The following is a 20005-nucleotide window of genomic DNA, read 5'->3' on the forward strand; positions in this document are numbered from 1 at the left end:
TCCTCAAGTGCAGGGATTTCCTCCTCTTCTTCCATTAGACCAGTGGTCTCCATCTCCTCAGGTAGGCACTTATTAAATGTTTGATCATAACAAGGCTGGGGAAAAGGTGAGGAAATGAAGTACTTTCATTAAACCTGGTGAGAGTTGAAACACTGCTGCAACCACTTGGCAACTTCAGAAGACCTATTAAATCTACTCTGTGAATACCCATCACCCAGCAGTTCCATATCTGATTATCTTAAAGGACCACTCAAGATGCATGTAGCAGCACTATGTGCAACAGTAAAGAGGACATAATCTTAAAGGGCCCATAGGTTTTGAACCAGGTTAATGGTTTTGAAGGGTGAGTGGGAAGCAAGGAGGACATCTACTACATCTCCAGTCCTGAGGGGATGAGGGATGAGGCAAGAGGTTGCTGATGTGAGGAATGTAAAAAGCCAGACGATAGGGTGGAGATCTTAAGAGTTGGAGCTGGCCCTAGCCAGGTCCAAGGACCCCAGACACCACAGCTCTCATATATTCAGGTTGTATAGACTTTAATACCTATCGTCTAAGGACCTCAAAGCCTTCATTGCCTTACCCAGGAGCCCTATCTTTCCCCTCTCTTCTCTCCACATTGAGCCATGTGTTCATATCTGTCCCCTACACTAGATCACATCAACTGTAAGCCTGTTTGTTGGAGGGAGGGAACACATTTGCTCTCCCTTGGTTTCCTATGCTCCTGGTTCTATCCTCAGAACCTACCAGAGAAGTTTGTCCCCAGGAGTTGAAGATTTACTTTAAAAAAAAAAAATGAGTAAACTTCCCATTAGTCTGTTTGCCTTTGCCCTTCTTCAGAAAGTGTAAATAGACCTTTCCCAGCCTTACCTCCATGCCATTTGGTCCCTGATGTTGATGAGGGAAGAGCACTTCAGAGGCTGCACTGAACACTCATAGGCCACATCTCCTTGGACTTGTACCCGGCTGAACATACATACCTTTCCAAGATCAGATTATGGTCTTTCCTAAGTCAATCCCTGGGAAGACCAATCAACTCTGAGACCACGATGGTTAATGCAAATGCCTTGGGCCTATAAGGTCTTTCTGAGGGTGATGAGTTTATTCTCTCCTTGCCTTCCTACAAAAGACTGCTGTCAGTGAAAATCCTTCACATTTCCCACTAGCTTCTTGGCTTCCACTCCTACAAAATAGGAGCTTGCACAGCTCCAAGGATCCTAGGTAATTCTCTAGGATTTAATATTATCAGTGGCTGGGAGTGGCCTTTTTATTTCAGGGTTGGCATTGAGCAAGAGGCCTTCAGATTTGGAGGGATGTGAGTTTTTCTGTACAATGGTGCTGTTAGAGGTGTTTTTATCTTCTCTAGCTAGATAAAAAAAAAATTAATTTTTACCCAAATAGAACTGTGACTTTGGTTTCACAACTTACACGGTTGATTTCGTGGACTCTTGAAAGGGTATTCTCTTTCTAAAAGTTAAAAAAAAACTGTCCTTCTGGAATATCCATGGGCATATGTCTCCCATGCCCTGAGCCCTCTTCATATAGTATCCTGTGAGGGTGAGGACATTTTTCCACCTGTTGCCAAGCACACATCCAGATGATCTGCTCTATTTGCAACTGCTTGTTCAACTATCTCTCTGCCCCTCTTCCTCCTTGACACCATATCTAGAGTTTACTTAATCATATGCACTGTGAGTCAGATTGCCTGGTGTGAGGATCCAAGACCATGTTTATACCCTCACACTGCCCAAGATTCTAGAATAAAATGAAATGGAAGTGAATCCAGCTTTCGCTCCTTAACTGACCTTGAGAAAGTTACTTAATCTCTCTGCTCCAGGTTCCTCTGCCCAACATATGGAAACAATAGTGGTACCTACCTGAGTCCATAGGGACTCAGGAGAGTGTTTAGCATAAAGTAAGTGCTCAGTTTATATTCATTAGTTGTGGTGCTGTTATATATTAGACAAATGAGCAAATAAAGGATCAGGTTGCCATCAAAGTTTGGCTTTTGAAGGTACCTTAGAAAAAACAGTATTTGTGGTACCTGACCAGCTCCCTTGGTGGAACATCTCACTCTTGATCTCAGACTCACGAGTTCAAGGTCATGACTTAAAGTCTTTAAGTTGGGCATAAAGCCTACTTAAGAAAAAATAGTATTTTACTGACTTTCTTCCTTAGCCCCATAATGGGTGGATTGTTTCACAGTCAACTGAGAGTACAAGTCCAAATTCCCACCAAGTATAGGAATCTCCTTTACTATGTCCCGAATTGATAGATTTTGAACCTCTTGAATGCTTGCTTTGGCAAGATGCTCATATCCTAACAAGCTGTGCCATTCCATTCTGTAACTACCTTATTAGATTTTTTTTTCCTCTTTAACAGGACCCAAAACCAATCTGCTTGTAACCTCCATCAGTCTCACTCTGTTCCGTGGAAAATCAGAAGATTGAGTCCCATAATCCCTATTCCTTAGGAAGGTTTTGGGTTCATTCATTCCACAAATACTCATTAAACAACTGTTATGTGCCAGGCATGTTAATACTGAGAAGCAGTCCTTATCCTCATGAATCCTGTGATTGAGGGAGAAAGACCTGTTAACAGTCACACAAATATGTCTTACTGCAATTTGTAAGAAAAAATTCTTATGGAGAGGAAAGCAGGAGAAATTAAAACACTGGTGGTAAAGAAGGCTTGTATACGGAAAGTGACTTTTAAGTGAACACCAGGCCAACTGGCTTTTCTTGGTAGGGGAGGGGGAGGGGTGGGGATTCTGGACAGAGAGAACTGGAGCAAATAAAGGAGTGGAAGGAGATAATGGGATTAGAGGAGCAGGACCTCCTAGGGGAGGACCTTTGTGTTTATAATTAGGAAGTCTGGATTTTATTCTGAGTACAAAGAGAGACCACTGGAAGGTTTTAAGCAGGGGAGTGCCATTATCCATTTTATGTTAAAAAAAGATAACTGGCTGTTGTATAGAAGAGATTGAAAGAGGATGACTGGGGATGCTGGTTAAAAGGCAGTTGGTGATGATGAAATGATTAGGATGGTCACCACAGAGGTGAAAAGAAAACAGATTTGAGAAGTACTTTAGAGGTAGGATCCAGAGGACTTGGTGGTGGATTGCATATGGCAGGTGAGAGACGGATGTATCAGGTTGATATTCAGAGACAGTACCTGTGTGGTTAGCATCCTGGCATCTTTTCTAGGTGGACAGTCGTCACCAGCCAGAAATCAAGTATTTTCAATATTCCACCTAGTGCATTTCTAATTAGGTAGCCAGAGGTGCCATTTACTAAGAATTTTTCAAATTCATTGAAAAATGGTTATTGGATCAAGAGTTTGAATTTGTGTTAATCATAATAAGCCTTTGAGTTGTTAAAATGCAGATGGTGAATTGGCAAGTGGATATAGCCGACTAGGCTGGGAACTGTCAGCACCTTGTTGCCATTTAAAGCTACAAGAATATATACATTGTCACCTAGACCCTGAGTGTGCATGTGGGAAGGGGGGTACAGGACTGAGCCACAGGGGCCAATAGAATAGCCAAGAGGTAGAAAAGTGGGCCCCAGCAGCATGGGGAAAGCCAGAAAGTGGGTCACAGAAGTTTAGGTCTGGTGGCTGCTTGAATGGAAGTTTAGGGATAGCTGCTGGAATGGAGTAGTTCATGAAGATGGTGTAGGTTAGAATTACAGAGGTCACATGCAAAGACAATTTCTCCAATACACTTGCTGTGGGGAGAGTAAAAAAAAGGGCTGTTGGAAAGTAGAGGGGCTCTTGTGGTCAAGGAGAATCTGTTTCTTCCTCTTTCTCTTATCCTAAATATTTGCCCAGTTCATTCAGACATTCTGTATAGGATGGTATTTCCAGAAGATTCCATAACTTGCACACAGCCATGTTTTCCCCGGAATAGGATACTTCACCAAAATGTGTTCTCACTCTGCCAGGACTGGCCTGTTGCTTTCCTTGTTCTAAAAACTCCCATTAACAGATACAGCTAAGTTTAGCAATTGAGGCAGCCATGCCCTCTGTTGGCTTATTCTGAAACTGCAGTCAAATCCAGTTCTTTGCATTGCACTCTATACTTGTGCACTGAGTATTATACCCTAGAAGAAGAACCACTGATCAGAAGCAGGGGTAGCCCAGGAGCTCTTGAGAAAGAAGCTCTGATAACTCATAGAGGTGGAAGACACCTCTAGGCTTAGCATACAAGGCAGGCTTTTCTGATTCCCATTCAACAGATGAGCAAGCTGAAACTCAGGCACAGCACCATTTAAATGACAGAAACTGAACTCATTGAACCTCAGTCCTAGTATGAGCTGTTGGAGCTATACCATATTTCTCTTGAATACTATTTGCAAGATTACAGATACATAAAGTGTTTACATGTCATGTACTATACTTTTGTCTGGAACCATCTAAAAAAATAATAGGGAGTCAGATATTCTTTCTTTCAGTCACCAAATATTAATTGAACATCTATATGCCAGGTACTGTTGAACGTAATGAGGATACAGTAGTGAATGAAATGGACAGGCTTCCTGCTCTCATACTCTCATATGATGTGACAGGGAATAAATAAATAAGGTTAAAAAATATATAGTTTATTAGACAGTATTATTGTCTTTGCATGTGACCTCTGTTTTGTTCTTCAAAACAAAAGAACCAGAAAGCAAAGGAGGGTATGAAATGTTGGGCTGGGTGTTGGCGTAGAAATTTTAGTTACAGTCTCCAAGGTCCTGAGGGAATTGAAGGAGCTAGCCATGCAGACACTGAACACAGAATGTTCCACTTGCAAAGCGCTGAGGTGGAGATGCCTCTGGCACGTTAGAGGAACAGCACGGAGGCCAGTGTGGCTGGAACCCAGTGAATGCAGAGGAAAATGTTAAGAGCTGAAGGCAGAGACATAACTGGGTAGGTCACCTGCAGATGACCTTGTAGATCATAGTAAGGACTTGAGCTTGTGATCCTAGGGAGTTGGGTTTCCTATGCTTTAAGTTTTAAGCAGAGTGAAATAATCTGCTGTGTTTTAACAGGACCATTCTAGCTGCTACAGACTGAGTGGGGGAGGGGCTGAAGCAAGGACACAAGCAAGGGGGCTTTTGTAAAACTCCAGGCAAGAGATGATTCTGTAGGAAGACCAACAGCACTTTATGAGGACTGAATGCAGGTTGTGAGGGAAAGAGTAGTCAAGGATGATACCAAGGCATTTGCCGAAACTGACAGAATGAAGTGGCCATTACCTGAGATGAGGAGGGTTATGGGAATAAAGGTCGGTGTTGGACATCCCACTAATTGGTGATTGGACTTATAAATCTAGAGGTAAGAAGTGGTGCTGCAGATGCAGGAATTATCATTACGTAGATGGTATTTAAGTTATCAAGTGGGATGAGATGAGATAAGAGTCGATAACTAAGGGGATGTTTAGATGGGAGAGATAAGAAATTTAAGGACTGAGCCCTGTGGCACTCTAATAGAGGCTTAGGATATATGAAGGAACGGCCGGCAGGTAGAAAGGAAACCAGTAAAGTATGGTGTTATGGAAGCCAAATGAAGAAAATCATTTGAGAGAATAATCCATTTGTGTCAAATGCTGCAGATAGTCTGAATAACATGAGGATGAGAACCAGCCATTGAATATGGTATGGTTTCTCCAATTCTCTCCTGATTTACAGTGGATTTTCTTGTTCTGGTTTTTCCCCCAGGTTGTAGCAGATACCAATATAAGCGCCATAGCAACTCAGCTTGAAAACATGTCTGCGAGCTACCATCTTGGTTCTCCCACGGCTGAACACCATCCAGAAGACACTGAGTGAGTATTCTAGATGCAGAGTGCCTATTACATGTGTGGGCAAGGCTCAGTGAGACCTTTTCCTGAATCTAGAGTGCTCTCTAAGGAAGAGGAGGGGGGAAGTACATATTACCTTTTCTAACTCCTAGAGAATCTCCAGAAACACACCAAGGTTTCCTGATATCTCACCAGGCTTTGCTTCACATAGGACTTCTTAACAGACTGCTGTCACGGGGCCTGCACACACACTACATCTAGTCACTTTGACATGGTGCCTTCTTCCCTAAGAAATCCCATATTTACAACCTGGGTGCACCCTGCTTTATTATGCAAAGAACTATGTTTGCTAAGCTAAAATCTTGTTCTGAGGTTAAATCTTACTGTTACAACTCCTGGCATTCTTCACTAAAACCAGTCATTGCGGTTAAAATTGTTCATTAAAGCAGTGTTTCTCAAACTAGAATGTGCGTATTAAATAGCTAAGGAGCATACTTAAAAATGCTTAATTTCTCTGACCCCATTCTCAGAGATTCTGACTAGGTGGGCTACAGTGGGTTCCCCAGGGCACTTTTGTTACCCATAGGCCGAGGATCCATACTTGGAGAAATGTCGCCTGAAGTTAATGCTCTCGGTACTGCCAGTGCCTGGTCACCGGTATGTGCTCAGTAAATGCTTGTTGACTGATCTGAATGGTTGATTAGAAAGATCTGATGATCACCACCCTTTCCAACTTTTTCCTGGTAGTTCACAGCTTACATGACATCTTTGAGATTGTTTTTCTTAAGGAAAGGATATTAATCTTAACTCATTTTACTTTTTTCTTATGAAAGTAATAAATGCATGCTATTAAAATGTGAGAAATACACAAAATTAACACATTTTTAGGTTATAATGGCCCTTTCCAAAAAAAAATCAGGGCCCTTATAGGAAGAGTAGTTAGTGCATTTTTAGCATCATTTGATGTCCCTATGGAAGTACAGAGATGCCCTTATAATCTTGGTTCCTTTGGTATAATTTCACAGCTCCTGGCAAGTTGGGAACCACTAGCATAAAAGAACTTTTTTCTTTTTTTTTAATGTTTATTTTTGAGAGAAAGAGAGGCAGAGCACGAGCAGGGGAGCAGCAGAGAGGGAGACACAGCATCTGAAGCAGGCTCCAGGCTCTGAGCTGTCAGCACAGAGCCCAATGTGGGGCTCGAACCCACAAACTGCAAGATCATGACCTGAGCCAAACTTGGACACTTAGCCGACTGAGCCACCCAGGGGCCCCTAGCATAAAAGAATTTATAAATTACTTATAATCCAACCACTGTTAACATTTGGAGATTTTTTTTATTAGTCTTCTATATGAAAGTAAATTAAAACTAATTGAAAATGTGAGATAAATGGAGGCAAACTCCATCTGATGAGTGGAACTGCATTCCTCCCTCTCCCCCTGAAAAAAGGTCTCTAATAGTGAAGAAGCACAATTAGAAGGTCTCTAATGATTTGGTGGCTCCCAGGGCCCAGCTCTAAAACAATACTTTGGACATCTAGATTCCCATTTCAATATGCTTAGAAATGGGCGGCTGTGTTTGCAAGAGGTAACATGAATCAAATTTACATCTGGCCACTGGGCCATTACTAAGAATACTTACAAGGCCCCAAAGTCATGAAATGTAGAGCCTTACCCATGACGTCATTACCATTTGGCCCTAGGCGATAATTTATCATCAATTCAGCAGATATTTATTGAGCACCTGCCTAAGGTCAGACACTGTCCTGGATGGGGTTTGGGAGATTCAAACTTTGAAACATAAGTGAAGGCATTGCCCCAGTCCTCAAGGAACTGCCAGAGAATTGGAAAACCAGGCCCCTGAATCCATGTTTGTAAGAGTTGATAAGCATAGGGGAGCTGAGTTCCATGGGAGAGATAAGTAAGCACAGGGTCCTGTGAAACCATGACAGGGTGGCACAGCTCAATTAGGGGGTACACTTGGACGCACTGATGCTTCAGCTTAGTTTTGAAAGAATTGGAATAAGCAGGAGTGGCATTCAAAACAGTTAGCACTTTATATGGCATGGACATTCAGCAATTACTAGGGGTTGCCTGCTGGAAACAACCAGTAAGTACATCAGTAAACACCCCTATCGGTGTGAACCAGCTGAAAATCAACCCTAAGAAAAGCCAGGCAAAATTGAGGCGGGAGAGAGGGAAGAATACTCTAGTTAGACAGAATAGCATATTCAAAGGTTGCTTATATCCCAGTTTTGCAAAATTCTCTAAATACACGAGTGGCTGAGTTTGTATCACGTGGCTCTGTGTCCCACACACACATGCTGCCACAAAACAGGTGAGGCTGCCACGATACAAAAATGAACCTCCTACAAATAAGATGGCAGGGTCTGGGGTACCGGAGTTCCTTCAGGTTTCTACCCTTTGGACAAAGGCATTTGGGAAGAAGAAAGTGGCATTAGATAAGCTTAAACTACTTGAGCCCACGTAGATAATTTAATTTTTAGCCATGTTGTTTCTAAGAGAGAAGACTTCCACACTGGACGAAACTTTGAAAATCTAAATTACCCATTTGAAACAGATTGCCCTTACCCATTTTGCTTCTCCTTGGCTTCTTTCTTCTCTCCTGGACTCCACTTCTCACGTACATGGTCATGATCCTGAGTTGGTGACATGCACAGTGCATACTGCTGCGAATACTCAGATGACAGAGACGTGAGGAGTTCATGGTCTGGTGGAAGAGAAAGATGGCTAAGCAATCACGCCATCTTATGACAAGTGCTATACTAGAAATCTGGACCAAGTGCAAAGGGAGCACAGAGGAGGATCGGCTAATTCTCCCAAGGGAATCAGGAAAGCATCACACTGGAGATGGGCTTTGAAGAAGGAGTTCCCACCCCGGTTCCCTAGGTGGAAGTGGTAGGTGAGGTGTGGTGAGGCTATTCAGGCAGAAAAGGAGCAGCAGTTGACTGAGCCATTGGGCTGCCATCACCTGTTCTGGAGAGAAGCCCACCTGTAGACTGGTGGTCTGCCACTAAGCAAAGGTGATACCCCACCTCTCTGTCCCCATGCACATTCTTCAAGGATATGGAGACCATTTCATTCAGCTTTAAACAGTAAGCACAGTAAGCGTAAAAGTTAAAAGCCAAGCATACAGACAGCTGCTTTAACAACCTCGGCATCCTGACTTTCTTTTTCACTAAAAAACAGTGACTTTTATGAAAGAGAACACCCCTTAAGACATCAAGTCATTAAGACATCGGCCATTAGTCCTGCATGACACAGGAAATGTAAAAATCAGTTTCTGATTACTCTCTGAGAGTTTGATTTGATAAACTGGCCTTCATAGTTTCGCAGTATGAAAGTCTCTCTCAAATCTGTGTTCTTCCATTAAAATGAAATTCCCTCTCAATATCTATTCTTGAATTAAACAGCGTGCATTGTGTTTTCAGAACACCTCCACCTAAGATTATTACTTTGGAGAAAGGCTCTGAAGGATTGGGGTTTAGTATTGTAGGGGGTTATGGAAGTCCCCATGGAGACCTGCCAATTTATGTCAAGACTATATTTGCAAAGGTATTTTTTTCCTTTTTACTGTACTTTTTTTTTTTTTAACCTAGGTGAGATTTTTTTTTTAAGTGCTTTGCTTTGCTTACTTTTAGCTATACCTGGGTGTGTGCTTGTATGCTCATTGCATTTTCACCTTGTGTAGGACATTCCCACAGCAGACTAGTGAAAAAAAAAATCTACAAAAGTTGATTTTACACATTGTCTTCTTTCAACAACACAACATAAGGAGCAGTGCAGGGCTCTTTGGAAGCTGGCCTTGGAAGTGTTATTCCAGGCTAGAACAAAAGTTTGGCTTTCTCCTTCAAGAAAAGATGACCGCACAGGGCCGTGGCAGAAAGCTCTGCACAAGCCTCGGGTCAGTGCAGCATTAATGGCCGTACATCACCAGAAATCTCAGGACCCTTTACCTTAAGTTGCTGTCTCTCTCTTCCAGCCCTCTGCTGAGTACTTGCACGATCAGCCCACTAAATTAGACTCCAGCTGGATAATAGTGTTTTTCAGGAATTAAATATTCCAATACATCCTACTTGATACATAGGTCATGGTGTCCATTCCAACTGCTGCCTCTAGATGGCTCTTAGATAAGTTACTTTTAACTTTATTGTGACTTTTAAAGTTGGAATTCAATTTTATTGTCAATTCTGAAGAACTCAGAAAAGGACTTAGTATTAATAGTACAATTTTACTCTTCATTGGTTTTATGACAGTCTTTTTTTATTAATTGATCCGATGGCCTCCTACTGCTCTTTCCTAAAGAAATAAAGGTCTTTAAGAGAATAAATAAGGTAGATTCTCTTTCTAGAAAGCTATACTCTACACTAAATAACAAGTTTACTTTTACCTGTGCAGCTCTTAGCACCTGTTAATTGAGCCTAACCATGACCTGACATAATCCTTAAGTCATTTGGGATTTCCTTTTGGAACACATTAGGTAGCTGCAGATTTACCCACCTGTTTCCAATTTGCTAGGGTGCCTATTAAGGAGACATGTTATTCCCAAACACACACATCTGTTGACCTGGTGATGGGCAAAAGGGAAGAGGGAAAGCAGATCAGAAACATTCTGGATAGTGGTGCTGCCCCAGTCCAATAATTCCCAAGGTGTTAAGCCACTGAGAGACCCTCCTTTTCCTAAGGCAACACCGTAAGTAATTGTGATAATTATTCTTTGGGTGCATTATTATACTTTGCTTTTATTTTTTTAAGTTTATTTATTTTTGCGAGAGAGCATGGGGGAGGGACAGAGAGAGAGGGAGAGAGAGAATCCCAAGCAGGCTCCGCACCGCCAGCACAGAACCCAATGCGGGGCTCGAACTCACAAAACCGTGAGATCACAACCTGAGCCAAAACCAAGAGTTGGACACCTAACAGAGCCACCCAGGTGCCCCTATACTCTGCTTTTAAAAGAGCCACTATATAGATAAGAATAGTGTAAAACACAATCTACTTCCCCGCCTTTGCCTCTCTGTAAAGCCCTTCCAGAATGTTTGTAATTCCCTGTTCACTTCGTAACTGTAGGTAGATCAGAGGACTGGTTAGCTTCTCAGGTCTTTTGACCTGCAGTCCAGAGTTAGAAGGCCACACCAGCCACGCCCATCTAGACAACTCCTAGGTAGTGAGCCAGGGCCAGGCACCTTTTGTCGCGTCACCAGAACATACAGTGGAGGATGAAATGGCCGTGCATTGCTGGTGGGTTTTTGAAAAGAAACTACCGGGGCGCCTGGGTGGCGCAGTCGGTTAAGCGTCCGACTTCAGCCAGGTCAGATCTCGCGGTCCGTGAGTTCGAGCCCCGCATCCGGCTCTGGGCTGATGGCTCAGAGCCTGGAGCCTGTTTCCGATTCTGTGTCTCCCTCTCTCTCTGCCCCTCCCCCGTTCATGCTCTGTCTCTCTCTGTCCCAAAAAAAATAAATAAACGTTGGAAAAAAAAATTTTTTTTAAAAAGAAAAAAAAAAAAGAAAAGAAACTACCATCAAATCACAGTGGGACAATGCAGTGGGGGATAATGAATGTGCTGCAGCTCCCACAGAATCTCTTTTCAAAGACCCTCACTGAAGATGCCATTTAGAAAGCAGCTATGCAAGTAGTAACACAGTAGAAAATATTGAACATCTCTGGTATGTTTTATTTTTAAGGAATAGACCCTTGTTTGTAAAGTAAGGCACAGCTAAATCTGAGAAGCCCAATTAAAAAAAGAAAAAGTTCTAAAGCCTTAGCTAATGGCCTACTTAGTTCAGTCTCAATAAAAGAATATTCTAGTGCAAACAATTATTAGTTCCATAGAGTTTATTATAATTCAATCTCATTTTATGGCTTTTTCTTTTTTCATTTGTTAGAGTGAAGCCAGTATATCCAAATTTAAAAGTTTTCTTTAGACAATCAGTAAACGAAAATCTGGCAAAAGAGTTTTTCTCTCTTTTTTTTTAAATTTATTTTGAGAGAGAGAACCAGCAGGGGAGGGGCAGAGAGAGAGAGAGAGAAGGAATCCCAAGCAGGCCACACTGCCAGCTCAGAGTCCGACACGGATCTCAATCCCACGAACCATGAGATCAATGAGCCAATCAAGAGTCAGACACTTAACCCACCCCGGTGCCCCAAGTTTTTCTTTTTTTTTTTTTTTTAATTTTTTTTTTTTTTTTAATGTTTAGTCATTTTTGAGAGAGAGACAGAGTGTGAGTGGGGGAGGAGCAGAGAGAGAGGGAGACACAGAATCCGAAGCAGGCTCCAGGCTCCATCCCAGCTGTCAGCACAGAGCCCGATGCGGGGCGCAAACTCACAAACCACGAGATCATGACCCGAGCTGAAGTCGGATGCTTACCGACTGAGCCACCCAGGCGCCCCAAGTTTTTCTTTTTTTTAAATGGTGAAGTCCATCATAAAAATGAATTTTGATGCTAAGCTAAACATTTCCCCCATAGGAATTTGGAAGCTATAGAAATGATAGCTGTATGTTTTCCCTGTTTTTCAACAATGAACATATATTCTTAAAAATGTTTGTCTTCTCAAGTTTCTGAATCTCGGATGCCCACAGGGCGTGAGTTTTTATGTGACCTTGTTAGTGTCCCTAAGCTTCTTTTAATACTTCTCTTGCTCAACTAAGAAATAAATTTGGGAGGTTCCTGGGTAGCTCAGTCAGTTGAGGGTCCGACTCGACTTTGGCTTAGGTCATGATCTCATGGTTCGTGGGTTCAAGCCCCAAATCAGGCTCTGTGCTGACAGCTCAGAGCCTGGAGCCTGCTTCAAATGCTGTCTTCCTCTCTCTCTGCCCCTCCCCGACTTGTGCATGTACACTTGCTCGCTCTCTCTCAAAAATGAATAAACATTAAAAAATTTTTGTTAAAGAATGTACAAATCGCAGAAAGTTGAAATGTCATCCTGTTTTGCATTGCTGAAAATGAAAACTTGAAAAACTTAACATGCTTTAAAAAAAAAATTACACAGATATCTGAGGTTTCCTAAAGCCCTCAAATCTTAGCCTGTAACATTTAATAAAATCAAGTTTGCTAAGTAACTCTGATTTTATCCACAAGTTGTTTAATCTTGTCTGTGTTGCAGTTAACACACTTTCGTAAAAGAAAAAAAAAAAGATTTGAATGAAGTTACAATTTAATTTTGGTATTTCCCCCCAGTACAGACATGGTTTTGAATATTCTTTATTATACCTTTACCAGAATTCTACCCTTTCCACGGTTTTGACAGTCTAGATAATTCACCCATCACCTCAGGACCTCCATGCTGCAGGTAGACACCAGTCTCTGAAGCATTAGTTAGTGCCTCTTAGTTTGGCTTCTGAGTGAGTCAGGACAGGGGTGCCTGTGGGCCTTAATTATTTTCCCCAGCACTTCAACATCATTTAGAGGATTCTTCCAGCACTGATGTTTTAAGGGATTTTCACAGTTACCCCAACAGAAGGAGAAAGCCTCCTACAAATCTTTTCCTAGGTTTTTTCTTTCCTTACCCATCCAAAATATTTCTAGTAATATCATGGTATTTTTAGGTACTTGGCTTTAGAATTTAAAAAAGCCCAAGTTTCACTTGCTTTGTGCAATTTTGAGGAGCCAAGCATGACTGAATGTATAATGAAAGTAGTCGTTTAGAACCCTAAATGATCAAAGATAAGCTGAAGCTTTTGAATATGATATTGCAAAACTTCAGAGATGCTACACTTTGTGTATTTATATATAGAACAGCTTTATTGAGATAGAATTCACATACTATACAATTCACCCCATCTAGAGGCTACATCTTTTTTTTATTTATTTGAGTAATCTCTACACCCAACACGGGGCTCAAACTCACAAACCCGAGATCAAGAGTCTCATACTCTTCTGAGCCAGCAGATGCCCCAAGGCTACACTCATTTTTGACCAATCACTGCAAGCAAGATATCTTAATAATGCAACGGGAACCCTATATCATGATGGTGCTGGCAATAAGACTTAACACCAGATTCAGTTCTGCCTTTTTCAGTATATTAGGTATTCATGAATATGACATTCAAATTCCATTCAGCATGGAATATTGAAATAAGGTCCTACTCGTATTAAAAGAAATGTGAATGTCAGTACATTTCTGCTAGTATGTTATTTAAACAGTGCATAATTATGGTTACTATTCAACCATTATTCAAATAACACATCCTACATTCTTAATTTTCTTAGTTTAAAAACATTACCTAGAAATAACTTTAACTGGTAGTTTTTAAAGTTACTCTTTTGATAAACACACCCTAATATTAATATTATTTGTTAACTGCGTGGTCCTGGATTAAACTGGAATGTTTCTTGTTTGTAGGGAGCAGCTGCAGATGACGGCCGGTTGAAGCGAGGCGATCAGATTTTAGCCGTTAATGGCGAGACCCTGGAAGGTGTCACTCATGAGCAAGCTGTGGCCATTCTAAAACACCAGAAAGGGACTGTAACCTTAACTGTGCTGTCATGAGCCTCGGGTCCTAATCTCAAGATAGGTATTGTAGAATATCCATAGGAAGATGAAGCCCTGAGAGAGGATGAAAAGCAGCCTCCACTAGAATCCGCTTTCATTTCCCATCTCCCCCTCTCTGCTCAGGAGAGGAAGCTAGATTTCGTGTGAATTTCCCAAATCAACCGTCACCTCTTGGTGGGGTTAATTTCCAAAACTCGAATGAGTCTTCTCTGATATGCATCTAACATCCATGTTTATCTACTAGTAGTAGCTGGTTCTGATTATATTTGCTGAAACCGAAGTTAACAGCCCCTCATTCCTTGTGCCCTTCTCTGCCCATTCCTCCTCACTCAGAGGCTTAACAGCAAGCTCACTTGGCATCTGATGAACAGAAACAAACATTAAGCAACTTGTCATCTCACTCATGATTTACGTATGCTAATTGTCTCTTCAAGTATGGCAGAAAACATTAGTAGTATAATTAACTTACCATTGATCCCCATGATAAAATACCCAGTTCTCCTATGGGAAATTACTGTGCTCTTTTCTGCACAACTTATAGTCAAGTAAGTCTCAAATTCATTTCCCTGGCGTATCTTTATAAACTAGTCATTGGTGATTATGATGAATCAATATGCACACTGTAATGTGAAAACTCTGGAAGGCTTTCTAATTGTTTTCTTAGCTAAATAAATGTATACCACTGAGAAAAAGCACCTTATTCTCAGCAGGAAAAATTAGCATCCATGTTCTGAATTCTAACCATGCTAAATTACCTTCAAGTCCAGGAAGTTCATCTGGAGTTAATGACATCTCAGTAGGCAGGCATCATTCCCACCCTTCAGTCTTCAGAAGACGAGGTGGAAGCCTGACAACCACACTGTAGAGATCGTAAGTCAGATGTGGCCTGGGTGGCCTTGGACTTGTGCAAAGTAGAGTGGCAAATGTGAGTATCCTTCCCCTTGGCTCCATACCGGTCAAGCTAGCAGTACAATCTGTAGGAACATAGGGATAGAGCAACATGCTTAGCCGCAAAGTGACGGTGGAAATGAACTCAGCCTGAGAATCAGTGATGGGTACTTGGCTAATGTTTCCTGATCGTCAGGAAGCCCCCCATCTGCCGAAGTTTTACACGCTAACAAAGCAACTACAGCAGAAAATACAAAAATACCTTTAAAGTTGAATAGGGGCATTCTTATGTAAGTATTCACAGGAAAATGGGGGAGCTGCTTATCAGTGAATAGTTTAGGTTCTTCTGTAAAAAATGTACCATAAAAGAGGGGTACCAGGATCAGTAATTGAAGTATTGTAGCATCTTTGAACTAAAACACTATGCTGCGAATGGTCCACAGTAATTGTCAACATGTAATGGGCTCTAATTTAAAATGTTATTTAATAATTACAGATTTTAATTGAGACTTATCTTTGAGTAGATGTAATCACAAAGTGCATTAACTCTTGTTGGAATATTTTGTGGCTATTCCAAAGTATAGAGTGCCTAAATCTTATGTTGAAAATATCTTTCATGACTGGCATTGAGTTTTCTGAAGTTACATATGGCTTGTGGAATTTCTAATGTATCCAAGATGTGCAGTGTTATGAGGATCTTGTCTTTCAGTGCACAGGAAGCTATAGGCCTCAGAAGTTCTATGCTAATTGTACCTGTAAGAACCCCTGAGGCAGCCAAGAAGAAATGAAGCCCAAATAAAACTTGAAAATGCACCTTAAAATAAAAAGTACATGTGTGCATACACACACCCACACATAAGACTTCGTGTAATACTTTTGAAATGTGATTCTGCTTGATTTTGATGGAATGGCCGTTAAATATACATTTTGAAATAATATACTGTTGTTGTGTCTCACACATAATCCTCTTAGGTCATGCCATTAGAAGTCTATTGATACAAGAATTGTGCTCTATATTCCTTACTGCAGTAAATTGACCAAAATTCTCATAACTGGTTCCGTCTCTAAGTAATTGCCTTGCCAAAAATGCTTCTTTGCATCAGAACTTACTGACAAGCCAAGAGGCCACGAAGATGGGAATGTTTTGAAGAAAGTGGTTCTGCCATAGTACATATATTGTTTTGTCCTCATCATTTGGGAAATCTATAGTAATTGGGGTTCTAGCATGAGAGGGAAGTAAATCAGGAAACATACAACTGCTGAATGTATGTGTAGTTGTTTCCAAAGATTATAAATAAGTATAGTTGCCTAAAGAGCAAATAGAGTCTTATTATATATGAAAAAGTGCAATTTGTGCATCTGATTTGGCTTTTTCTTCAGCCTCTTTGTTCCCTAAAGGGCGGGGCGTGGCTGGGGGGAATCCAACTTTTCACAAAGTTTTCCAGTACTATTAAAATCTGGGATCCATTAATAGCTATCTCATGGCAAGTATGTTGCCAGGTGTTAGAATAGGTGTTCTCTCCCCTACCCCATCTCTCTCTCTCTCTCTCTCTCTCTCTCTCTCTATATCTATATATCTATATATATATATATATATATATATTTATATAAATTTTTTTTTTTTTTTTTTTTTAAGTAGCCTTCATCCCCAGCATGGAGCCCAACATGGGGCTTGAACTCACAACCCTGAGATCAAGACCTGAGCTGAAATCAAGAGTAAGATGTTTAGGGGCACCTGGGTGGCTCAGTTGAGCATCAGACTCTGTTTTGGCTCGGGTTGTGATCTCATGGTTCATGGTTTGAGCCCCCCATCAGGCTCTGTGCTGAGAGCAAGGAGCCTGCTTGGGATTCTCTCTCCCTCTCTCTGCCCCTCCCCTGCTCACTCACTCGCTCTCTCAAAAATAAATAAACACTAAAAATGTTTTTTAAAAGTCGGACGTTTAACCGACTGAGCCACCCAGGCACTCCTAAAATAGATGCTTTATAAAAGAGCCAGTCTGATAATCCAGAGGGCAAGTCCTGGCATCCTCTTGAGTTTGAATCCTGACTCACTAGCTTTGTGACGTTGTCCAAGCTATTTAATTACCCCTTGCTTTAGTTTCTCCAGTTAGAAAGGGGTGGAGATGGGAAGTTTCTAAGTACTATAATGAGTAAAGTCCAAGTCTAGACCCTAGTAGAGGTGCCTGGCTCATAGTTAAGTATTACATAAACATTAGCAATAAACCTCTTTTCCTATATATGGAAGTGGCCTGAAATTAGACATTTATGCTGATGATTTGATTTCAATCAATGACCTTGAAAAAACATGTTTCTGATGGTGGCTTAGTTCACAACTTTTGCCCCAAATCAGTTAGCGACATGTGTCACTGATTCTAATGGTGTGAGCCTAAGGAACTGGAGCCTGTGCTAATAAAAAGCCACAACTGGGGGCACCTGGGTGGCACAGTCGGTTAAGCGTCCGACTTCAGCCAGGTCACGATCTCGCTGTCCGTGAGTTCGAGCCCCGCGTCAGGCTCTGGGCTGATGGCTCGGAGCCTGGAGCCTGTTTCCGATTCTGTGTCTCCCTCTCTCTCTGCCCCTCCCCCGTTCATGCTCTGTCTCTCTCTGTCCCAAAAATAAATAAAAACGTTGAAAAAAAAAAAAAAAGCCACAACTGAACGGAAACCAAGGCTTCCACCATCAGCCATGCTGCCAGGATGGGGAGTTAGATCCATTCCGTGGGTTTGCTCTCCTGCCTCCAGAACCAGGCAAGGCACTTCAAGTACCAGCAGCCCTTTGGCAAGGAATTTTAACCTGGCACACACCTTCATTCCAGAGATTCGGAATTGCCGACCCCTGCTCTTTTAACCCAGCCACACACCTTCCCGCCCATCTGTTGTCAAAGAAGTCCGCCTCCTCCCCCAGATGATGAGACTCTTTAAAAACAGATGAGGTCAGATTCATCATGTTAATTCTATCCAGTATACTTGTCAAATACTGGAGGTCCCATGCTTAGGGAATCCTCTGGGTCAGTCCGTATTTTTTAGCTCCAAGTTCCTACTCCATTATATTTTTTTATTTATACTTATATGTGTCTATTTAAAGTCAATCAGAATAGACTTTTGGACATGACATTTTTTTTTAATTTTTAATGTTTATTTTGAGAGAGACCAAACATGAGCAGGGAAGGGGCAGAGAGAGGGACACACTATTTGAAGCAGGCTCCAGACTCTGAGCTGTCTGCACAGAGCTCAAACCCAGGGACTGTGAGATCATGACCCAAGCCAAAGTCAGATGCTTAACCATATGAGCCACCCAGTCACCCCTAAACACATTTTTAATTTGGGTAATAATTACAATTTTGCCATCCCAGTGCAAAGTTTTTGACAGAGAATTGTCAGATTCTCTATATTTAAGTAAAGACTGAAAGAGGGGTACCTGGGTGGCTTAGTTGGTTGAGCCTGTGACTCTTGCTTTCAGCTCAGGTCATGATCCCAGGGTCATAGGATCAAGCCCCATGAGCCCCACGTCAGCTTACGATTCTCTCTCTCCCTCCCTCCCTTCCCCCATCTCTCTCTCCCTCTCTCTCTCTCTCTCCCCCCTCCTCCCCCCTCTCCTGCCACCCCTCCCATGCTCTTGCTCTCTGTCTCTAAATTAAAAGTAAAAAGACTAAAAAAGAAACATTTCACTGCACAATGCCAATACAAACTGAAGTTTGGAAGGGTAGTGTGTGTGTGTGTGTGTGTGTGTGTGTGTGTGTGTGTGTGCGCGCGCGCACACATGCATACACATGCATGTGTCAAAGACTCACTTCCACCCCTCCTGAATAGCATTTCTGTTTCCAGTCACTTAAAGGAGAAAATAAGTAGCTTTGGTCTTGGGCCCTGAGATGTTACTGTTAAGTAGTAGGACTCCTGGTGGGCGAAGTTACACAGGAGCAAAAATTTCTCTGATTCTCTTTCTAGAGCCTCAGTAAACCTCAGTGGGATTCATCAATTTAGCACTCTTGTAGCGCACCCACACACGGCTTCTAAATTTGCCTAAATTTTTAAAGCTGATTTCAGTTCTCCCTAACTTAGCTCTACAACACAAGGCACTTTCAAGACAAAGCCTAGAAAACAAAGAAAAGTAGACCTTTTAGCTGTTGACAAAAAAAAAAAAAAAAAAGAGCTGGTCTATCAACTCCTCATATATCTCCACATCCTGGGAAGAATTTCCAAGGAAGGACTTCCCCTATACCCTCCGCTTTATGCATTCTTCTTCTCAAGGTAGCCATAATTGATGACAGGTGCACAGTCAACTGCCTGATGGCTTGACTGGTCACGTGCCTAGCTTTCCTCTCCTGGGAGAACCGAAGAAATGGTGGAGTAAAGGTGGGGCTGCTGCTGGTATTTAACTCCCCTCAAGGCCAGAGCTATGATTTCTTTTCCTGGGAACTTCAGGATAGCTGTTTGAAAATAGGTTCCAATGGTCCCCATATCCTGAGGAATATGATTTATCTGATTTTATTTTATTTTTTTTTTAATTTTTTTTTTCCACGTTTTTATTTTTGGGACAGAGAGAGACTCAGAGCATGAACGGGGGAGGGGCAGAGAGAGAGGGAGACACAGAATCAGAAACAGGCTCCAGGCTCCGAGCCATCAGCCCAGAGCCCGACGCGGGGCTCGAACTCACGGACCGCGAGATCGTGACCTGGCTGAAGTCGGACGCTTAACCGACTGTGCCACCCAGGCGCCCCTGATTTATCTGATTTTAAAGATTGGGAACCAGATCATACAATGACGAAAGCTGGCAAGCCCAAAATCCGCAGCGTAGTCTGGCAGGCTCATAACCCAGGAGAGTCAACAG

At 41.9% G+C, this 20005-nt stretch overlaps 1 protein-coding gene across 4 annotated transcripts in view; it reads left to right on the forward strand.

The window, feature by feature from the left end:
- The window catches only part of PATJ (PATJ crumbs cell polarity complex component), a 372856-nt gene extending 356626 nt beyond the window's left edge, over positions 1–16230 (forward strand). For 2 of the 4 annotated variants that reach the window (XM_040470436.1, XM_040470438.1), the window contains exons 43-45: positions 5700–5806; positions 9214–9355; positions 14141–16230. In XM_040470436.1, the coding sequence (XP_040326370.1) occupies positions 5700–5806; positions 9214–9355; positions 14141–14287 (396 nt within the window). In that variant the 3' untranslated portion in view covers positions 14288–16230. The remainder of the gene's footprint in view (positions 1–5699; positions 5807–9213; positions 9356–14140) is intronic. The other 2 variants (XM_040470437.1, XM_040470439.1) reach the window with 2 other exon arrangements.
- The last annotated feature ends 3775 nt before the right edge of the window (positions 16231–20005 follow it).

This window comes from Herpailurus yagouaroundi, unplaced genomic scaffold, assembly GCF_014898765.1.
Source record: "Herpailurus yagouaroundi ecotype Mexico unplaced genomic scaffold, PumYag 77, whole genome shotgun sequence".
In the NCBI taxonomy this organism is placed as follows: Eukaryota; Metazoa; Chordata; class Mammalia; order Carnivora; family Felidae; genus Herpailurus; species Herpailurus yagouaroundi.